This window comes from Octopus bimaculoides, chromosome 4 (genome assembly GCF_001194135.2).
Source record: "Octopus bimaculoides isolate UCB-OBI-ISO-001 chromosome 4, ASM119413v2, whole genome shotgun sequence".
Taxonomy (NCBI): domain Eukaryota; kingdom Metazoa; phylum Mollusca; class Cephalopoda; order Octopoda; family Octopodidae; genus Octopus; species Octopus bimaculoides.
In genome coordinates, this window is record NC_068984.1 from 60,626,120 (window position 1) to 60,635,516 (window position 9,397).

Here is a 9,397-nt window from a genome sequence, read left to right on the forward strand (position 1 = left end):
CCGCTTTCCATGCTAGCATGGGTTGGACGATTTGACTGAGGACTGGTGAAACCAGATGGCTACACCAGGCTCCAATCTGATTTGGCAGAGTTTCTACAGCTGGATGCCCTTCCTAACGCCAACCACTCAGAGAGTGTAGTGGGTGCTTTTATGTGTCACCCGCACGAAGGCCAGTCAGGCAGTACTGGCAACGGCCACGCTCAAAATGGTGCATTTCATGTGCCACCCGCACAAAAAAAAAAAAAAAAAAAAAATATATATATGTATATATATATATTTGTTTCTTATATCTTCTGATGTTTACATGAACCATAATATCTTAGTCTTTATCTAGGGTTTTCTCACACTATGAGACACAAAGCAGCCAACTTCTACCAATGTGATCAATCAACAAAATGTGTAAGTGTGAAAAACATATTCAAAAGATGCTGGTGGTGATTTGAGTCAATAAAAATTATTTTGTAAAATTCATGAGTGTGGATAATTTCGTATGAATTTTTGGTTTCACAGAGATGAAAATTATTTTATCTCTCTTTCAAATGAAAAGTCTGTTCCGAAATGTCAGATTCTTCTTCACCCTATGGCGTTATAAACTAATCCAAACTGATGACTTTCACTGTAAGAGAGTAAATTTAAAAACATTTTAGATTTCTTGAGATGACACTTGCAATTGTGCTTAAATATCCCAAGGAATAGTTGTTATATTACCTCCAGGAATACTTAATGCAGGTGGAGAGATGTTCCTAAAATGTAATTTTTAACAATAGTTTCATTCTAGGAACAAAGAATTCATTTGTACACACACACACACACACACACACACACATATGTGGGTGTGAGTACATATATATAACACACAAACGTATACGTATATATAACACACACACATATACTTGTATATGTGTATATATATACACATATACAAGTATATGTGTGTGTGAACTTGTGAGTCTTTGTTTGTGTGTCTATGTGTGTGTCTCTGTGTTAGTTTTTCAACACCACTTAACATCCAGTGTTGGTTTGTTTACATACACATAACTTACTAGTTCAGCCAAAAGTGGCCTATAAAACATGTATCTGGCTTAGAGAAGTACTGGGGTTGATTTGTTCAGCTAAACCCTATCAAGGCAGTGCCCCAGCATTGCCACACTCTACTGACTGAAACTAGTAAAAGATATCAGTTATATACATACATACACATATATACATATAGATATGCATACATGTGCACATGCACACACACACACACACAAACACAAACACACATACAGATAGATAGAGAGATAGATAGATATAACATGTACTAAAGAGTAAGTCAATGCATCAATCTGTGATATTAGGACAATGTGAGAAATTGTTATTTATATAATAATGTAATTGCTATTCACCAATGGTAGTCCAGTCTTGAACGAGAGTATTAGAAGCTACTCTGTCCACTGAACTGTATTGTAACAATGTATGTATGCCTTATCAGAAAAATTGAATGACTTTTGTTTTAATTCTTCAGCTTCCAAAATAAGTCAGCTTGTTGGTTCTTCATTTTTAGTAATGCACGGTAAGCTATTTTGAACATCAAAGGTTATATAGAAACAGTGCCAAATAATGCAGTTTTTATTGCAACCCATCACCTGCTTCTAATTCTTTCTTTTTCTTCTTTTCCTCTTCTTTCTCATTTTCTGCAAGGTCAGTAATTTTCAGCTAAGTATATCTTGTCCATTTCTCTACCTATATATCATTGCAACAGTTTCAGAATCTATAGAATTCAAAAGTGTCTGTCTCTCTGTCTCTCTCTTCTTTTGACTAAAATAATAGTCTATCTCCTTGCAGTTGTTCCATACATAATAGCCATATAAATGAAATGTTGGTTCTGTTGCAGTTAAAAGGCCAGCAGTATAATGGATTACATTTGTCGCTGAGTGAAACTCTAATAATCGGGTTGCGGCATTAAGCAGCAACCATTAACCAAATAAAATCATGATTCAGCTCTCTGCTTATCTAATTAAAAGCTGTCAAAGTGTCTCCTGTTTCAGTTTGTAATTTTTCTCTTGGCAGGAAATGCCGATCGAATTCAAGAGAAATAACAGATTTCTTGCAGTCATTACAAACACCTCAATCAGACACTTGTTCAAATCAAATGGATCAGCTTTTATTTATTTATTTATTTTTATATTTTTTTATCTTACCATTTCACACTGCTTGTTCTTCATCTTTCTTTTTTTTTTTGTCTTGGCATTCTTGTCTCCTTCATCTTTGTCGCTTTCTTTCACCCATGTTTTACAACCTTCTTATTCCTCTTTACTTACTTCTTGTCATTGTCATTTTTTTTCTGTTTTCTTCTTCTTCTTCTTCTTCTTCTTCTTCTTCTTCTTCTTCTTCTTCTTCTTCTTCTTCTTCTTCTTCCATTATTCTCTCCATTCCCTTACTCCCCTCCTCCTCCTCCTGCTCTTTCTCTCCCCCTCTTGGTCCTTTGGCTTCTTCCACATCATTATTGATTTATCACATTGACTTAAGATCGAAAATGTGTTAGAGAAGAGGAATATAGCTGATTAAACTAAACTCCAGTGCATGAGTGCATCACAGATACTTATTTTATCAACTTCTCAAGGGACAAAAGGCTGAGATACTCCTCCGACCACCACCACCACCACCACTAATTCCTGAAACATGATAGAATGGTACTCAACCATTTCTGCTTCTCTTCTATGTCAGGTTTGTTGTTATTTAGCCATCAGTTAACCCTGAATGAGCAGACATATAACCAACCAATGGTGCTTAATCCAAGACTGTATTGTCTTTTCTTGAGACATATGGTCTGTTTGAAAGATTACATTATCCAGTCAGTGTTTTCTCTCTGTTTTAAAATAGTAGGGTGCAATTTGAGAAGGATTTGGCTGCTATTTCTAGTATGGTGAACAGAAGCACCCTCATTAGTTTGTAAACTCAGTTTTAGGTTGTTACCTTTAGAATAAGTATAATAGAAATAATAATTCCTTACAGAAATACAAGGCCAAACATTTAACCATTTAGCATTCAGATAATTCTTTCAAATGCAATGCTTATTTATTCACATTGTTTTGAATTAATCATGCATTATCTTGTAGCTTTTGAAATTTTGATGAGCTAATTGTTAATTTTTACAATGATATTGTAGGGTTGGTGTGAGAGGCTGGTTCTGGCCAGTTTGAACATAAAACTGGTAGAATATTTTGGCTGGATATGACTGGTTTAAATGCTAAAGGTTTAATGATTGGGAGAGGCTAATCAAATCTATTATACTGGCTCATTCTTTGATTGTTATCTTTTATGCTGTACTTGTCTTAGTTACTGGATTGTGGCCATACTGGAGCACTGCTTTAAAGGGTTTAGTTATTTTTTTAAAGTCTACTGTTAATGGTATTGGCCTCTTTTGCCAAAGTGTTTAGTTACAAGGACATAAACAAACCAACACTTGCTGTCAAGTAGTAGTGGGATACAAACACAGTGGACACCTTTTGCACCTAGAAAATTTCCCTCTGAGGCACAAGTCTGAGCAAGGTTGTTTATGGATGACTAGCAGTTGCCCATGCATACCAGCCTCCCCTCTCCATGCCACAGATGTTATCCAAGGACAATACAGCTTGACACCAGTGACATTGCAACTCATTTCTACAGCTGAGTGAACTGAAACAACGTGAAACAAAGTGTTTTACTCAAGAACACAACACACAGCCTGGTCTGGGAATCAAACTCACTACCTCATGATGGTGAGCCTGACACTCTAACCACTGAACCATGCACCAAGACACACATGCAGCATAGGTTGGATGAGTTGTCATAGTTCAAGTCAGATCTTACTTGGAGTTGTTGTTTTCTTAGATGTGATTGGATAACTATGTCTGATTTATGCATTTAATTTGGGCAAGATTTCTTTGACTGGATGCTTTTCTTAACACTAACCACTTTGAAAATTGTACTGCATTATTTTATCATGACACCTGCTCTAGAAACATTGTTACATTGTCATCAAGACATGACTAATGGTCCTTTCTTACCTTAGATATCTCATTCACTTAGATACTTTTTTACTAGATACATTTTTACTAGATACATTTTTACTAAAGGTTGTCATGTCCTTGATATAACAATCTTTAATAATTCTTTCTAAATTTAGCACAAGGCTGGCAATTTTTTGGTTGGGAGAAGTAAGTTGATTACATTGACCTCAGTGCTCGGTTGGTTCTTATTTTATCAACCATGAAAAGATGAAATGCTAAGTTGACCTCAGCTGCATTTGAACTCAGAACATAAAGCCAAAATGAAATGCCACTAAACATTTTATCTGTCCTGCTAATGATTCTGCCAGCTCACCACAAGTATTTTTTAACAGTGGAACAAAGCCATAACTGTTAAGAGAGGATACAGTCAATTCAATTGATTTCAGGACTTAACCAGTTCTGATTTATCAATCCCACTAGGATGAAAATAATGTTAACACATAGCTGGATTTAATCAACCCCCAGCAACATGAAAACTGAAGTTGACACCTGGTTAGATTCAGTGTTGTAATGTAAAGAGACTATTTGTCTGCTGCTTAAGTTATTTGACCATTCTAAAAACATAAAAAAGAAACCATATATAAATGCTTCTAGGAACTGTGATTAAAAGAAAATTGGTTTGCTGTTATATTCTTCAGAATAAATGAAGCAAAACTTATTGATTCGTGATTTCCAGACGAAAAACTGGTGCAATAAGCAAAAAAGCCATTAGCTTCCAAATTTATATTTTAACCGAAAACTGTTTCATTTAGAGAACAGGGAATAACCAAAGAGTTTATTTTTGTGGTCAAATTTGTCCAGAAAGAAATTCAATTGGTATTGACATATCTGACAAAAATGTTGCCACACCAGTAAAATTAATCAAATTTACTTTCTCCTTTTATGAATTTCTGATGGAATTTCATTTTTTTTTCCTGAAGACACACAACACAATTTTCTTTATAGATCAATACAATTTGCTATTCAATGTTCACACTTCACTGTTCACTATTACCTGTCATTGATAAACCAACACTAGATTATCTATAGGGTTGCTTGACCTGCTGGGTATAGTAACCAAGTCTTCTTCAACTCACACCCTGCCATTATAGAAAGTTACACAATGGGCAATGTTATGCTAGGTTTCTTTCACTGACAAAAAAAAAAAAGGGTTAGTTATTGTTGAAATGCCTTTGATCAAGGGTGACCTGGAACTAAACTATAGCATTAACACCAGCATTATCATGGAGAAGTGTATCTTTGTGGTCATTTGGCATGTTAGAAAATGCAGTCAAATTTCTCTCAAATCACACTTTATCATTTCTAAGAAAAGAAGAACACAGTGAATAATTTAGTTCCTAGATATACAAAAAAGATGTGATGGTCACTGTTGGAATGCATTTGATCATAGGTCTACTCAGTCAGGGCTGATTTGTTTATTGAGGTGACCCTGTACATGATTGCTTCACTTGTTAGAAATAGCAACCAAATATCTTTCAAATCACTTTCTACTATCTTTAAAAACGGAAGGACATACTAGATTATGTCATCTACATAATATGGGAATCAGTGTTGGAGATGTTAGTATTAGGCTGACTAACAAACTGATGATGTATCAAGCAGTTGTATTGCCTACATTACTGGGCTCCTATGGGACTTGGTCGGTTTACCAATGCCATGTCAAAAGAAACTAAACCATTTCCACATGAACTGCATGAGAAAACTCTTGAAAATCACCTGACAAAACAAGGTTCCAGACGTGGAGTTCCCCTCTTGAGCTGATCTACTGAGCATTTTACACACTACTGAGGGGAGCACAAGTTAGGTAGGCAGGCCACCTTGTCCAAATGCCTGACATGTGACTCCCCAAGAGACTGTTTTACAGACAACTGTAAAAGAAGGCAAATGCACACAAGATGCACAGAAAATGCATTTCAGGAACATATTCAAAGCCTCACTGGAAAGCTTTGAGATTAACCCTAACACATGGGGAATGCAAGCATAAGACTGCCCTCCCTGCCTGGTGAAGATGCACCAACAGAGGTGCCACCTCCTACAAATAGAACAGGATTGTAGAGGCGTAAAGAAAAGGTGAACTACACAAGTCCAGAACGAACTCCTTGCCTTCAGTCGCAACAGACCAGCAGTGCCTGACCTGAAGTAGAGCTGTCCAAGCATGTATCAGACTGATTAGCCACAGCCAGATACACCTGTGTGCCCTGTCATCTCCCATGGGATGTCCTTGGTCATTGTTGACAACAATAGATGAATTTAATATACATTGCACAAATATAACATAGAATACATTCAATCCATTTGGAGGTGTGGGGGAAGTAAATGAAAGCACAGTATGTACCCAAGACCCTCAAAACAGCCCTCATGAGTGCATTGGAAGCAAGCAATAAAAGTACGACTACTGAATAATAATAATAATAAAGCACAAGACCTGAAATTTGGGGGAAGCGGGATAGTCGATTGCAGTACTCAGCAATCAAAGCGATGAAGGGCAAAGTTGACCCCCAACAGAATTTGAACTCTGAATGTAGTGGCTGATGAAATACTGCTGAGCATTTCGCCCAACATGCTAATGATTCTGCCAGCTCACAAGCCTTATCAGACGGGTAGTCACGATGGGTATAATGGGCTTCGTATATTTTACTCCAGTGTCATTTTGATGGCATGCACTGATCTCTCACTCAATAATAATAACAACAACATCAAAGGGGGTGGGCAGAACCATAAGCATGCTGGATAAAATGCTTAGCAGTATTTTGCCTGTCGCTACATTTTGAGTTAAAATTCCACTGAGGTGGACTTTGCCTTTCATCCTTTCAATGTTGATAAATTAAGTACCAGTTACATGCTGGGGTTGATCTAATCGACTGGCCCCCCAACCCGCCAAATTTCAGGCCTTGTGCCTATAGTAGAAAGGATTATTATTAGTATTATTACTAAAAGGTTGTGAGCTGGCAGAATCGTTAGCATGCTGGGTGAAATGCTTAGTGGTATTTAGTCTGCCCCTACATACTGAGTTCAAATTCCACTGAGGTTGACTTTGCCTTTCATCCTTTCAGGGTTGATAAATTAAATACCAGTGAAACATGGGTCGATGTAATCAACTTATCCCCTCCCCCAAAATTTCAGGCGTTGTGCCTACAGTAGAAAGGGATATTATTGTGATTACTTTTATAATGTCCTGCCTATAAGAAGCCAGTCTAACAATTTCACAACTGGTTATACTTCCTTCTTATTCACCCTTTCTCTTTCTGTGTGTGTATGTGTGTGTGTCTCTCTCTCTCCCTCTCTCTTTCTCTCTCTCTTTTTCTCTCTGTCTCTTTACCTCTCTGTCTCTTTACCCTACTTAGCTTTTCAAAAAGTTTTATTTTCAGCATAAATGTTGCCTAGTTTTTATATTTGTTGATAAATTCAATTTGTAGTTTTTTTATTGTGATTTAACATCCCAACCAGTCTACTGTTGATATGCTGTGCTTCTAACTAAACCATATCCACCAATTTTAATATCTAACTTACACCTTTTCTTATTTGTTTGTCGCCCTGGTAACATCAGCCATTGCTCATCGTTTATGGCTGGAGACTATGTTATATATATGCGTATATATATATATGTGTGTGTGTGTGTGTGTGTGTGTGCATGTGTATTTTGTATGGTGTGGTTTTATTTTAAAAAATTGCTTTCCAATAACAGAGAGAGTTGGTTTCCAACTCAGAGCCAAGTCTCTATAATTGGAATAACTAAATGGTCATGTGCTTACATATTTATATCAGGTTAGCTGCTTTTAGGGCAAATATGTTTGTGTGTATTTACATGCATGTATGTGTATATATATATATACACACACAAACTGCTATCAAAACATACGTAAATCCTACCAAGTGTGTTGAGTGCTACTTTCCTTCATTTGTTTCCTTACTCACATGTATACATATGTACATTCATACACACACACATGCCTATATATATACATTTGCATATGTATATATATATATATATACACACACACATATATATATATACATATAAATATATCATCATCGTCATCATCGTTTAATGTCTCACTCAGCTTGCTGGGTCTTCTCAAGCACAGCATATTTCGAAACGTTTTGGTTGCTTGTCATTGCCTCCATGAGGCCCAATGTTTGAAGGTCATGCTTCACCACCTCATCCCAAGTCTTCCTGAGTCTACCTTTTCCACAGGTTCCCTCCTCTATATACATATATATTGACATAGATATGTGTGTGTGAGTATATATATGTGTGTGTGTTGTGTATATATATATATATATATATATATGTGTGTGTGTGTTGTTGTACTTGGGGATGGTCATATTGCCAGTTTAGCCAATAAAAACACACGCACTGTATATTTGGTGTTAATTTGCTTCAGCTTTATATTACATTATATTACATTAATCCTATTAGGATTAATGTAATATAATGTAATATAATATAATATAAAGCTGAAGCAAATTAACACCAAATATACAGTGCGTGTGTTTTTATTGGCTAAACTGGCAACATGACCATCCCCAAGTACAACAACATCTGTTTCAACACATGATTTCACATCAAAAATCTTGCAAAACAAATATATATATATATAATACAAAATGGGACAAGAACGCAAGACATCCAGATGGTTAGGTGATACAAGAAAGGGACAACAAAACATCCAGATAGATAATACAAAGAAAACAAAGAACAAGTCATTCAGAGTTTTCTTTCATCGGTTGAGTTCCAGATTATCTTTGCAATTTCAGCTGGTTTTACTCAAGATTGCTCCAATCTGGCCAGCCCCAAGGAAAAACCAAGCTAAGAGCATTAGATTCCTTGGAAGAAAGCAGCAAATGTATACAAAAAGGATGGAAAAAAACTAACAATGTTACACAAATATAATAAAAATAGTAACAGGACATAACAACAGGTGTCTTTCAACTAAGGACGAATTGAATTAAGCTGGTGCTTGTGGAAATAAAGCCTTACGGCAGGATACAAGATTTCACAGGCACAAGGAGGAATATCGATGTTGCACACACAAGACATTTGAGTAAGATCGTTGGCAGAGCCGATGGGCTGGCCCCTATGCAGATGACATGTAAAATACACCATTTCGAGCGTGGCCGTTGATCGTTACCAACATTGCCTCCCTGGCACAGGAAAAGACATTTGAGCGAGATCGTTGCCAGTGCCAATGGACTGGCTCCTGTGCAGGTGGCACGTAAAACACACCATTTCGAGCGTGGCCGTCACCAGTTCCGCCTGACTAGCCCTCGTGCCAGTGGCACGTAAAACACTCACTACACTCTCGGAGTGGTTGGTGTTATGAAGGGCATCCAGCTGTAGAAACTCTGCGAAATCAGATTTG

General features: G+C 36.8%; 1 protein-coding gene across 5 annotated transcripts in view; it reads left to right on the forward strand.

The window, feature by feature from the left end:
• LOC106877306 (all trans-polyprenyl-diphosphate synthase PDSS2) overlaps window positions 1-9,397 on the forward strand; it is a 904,956-nt gene that overhangs the window by 766,443 nt on the left and 129,116 nt on the right. Inside the window, exon 6 of one of the 5 annotated variants that reach the window (XM_052967132.1) lies at window positions 1,508-1,547. The exons of the other annotated variants lie outside the window; for them this stretch is intronic. Coding sequence (XP_052823092.1) covers window positions 1,508-1,519 — 12 coding nt within the window. The 3' untranslated portion in view covers window positions 1,520-1,547. Of the gene's footprint in view, window positions 1-1,507; window positions 1,548-9,397 lie in introns of those variants that run through there. 5 annotated transcript variants of the gene reach the window in all.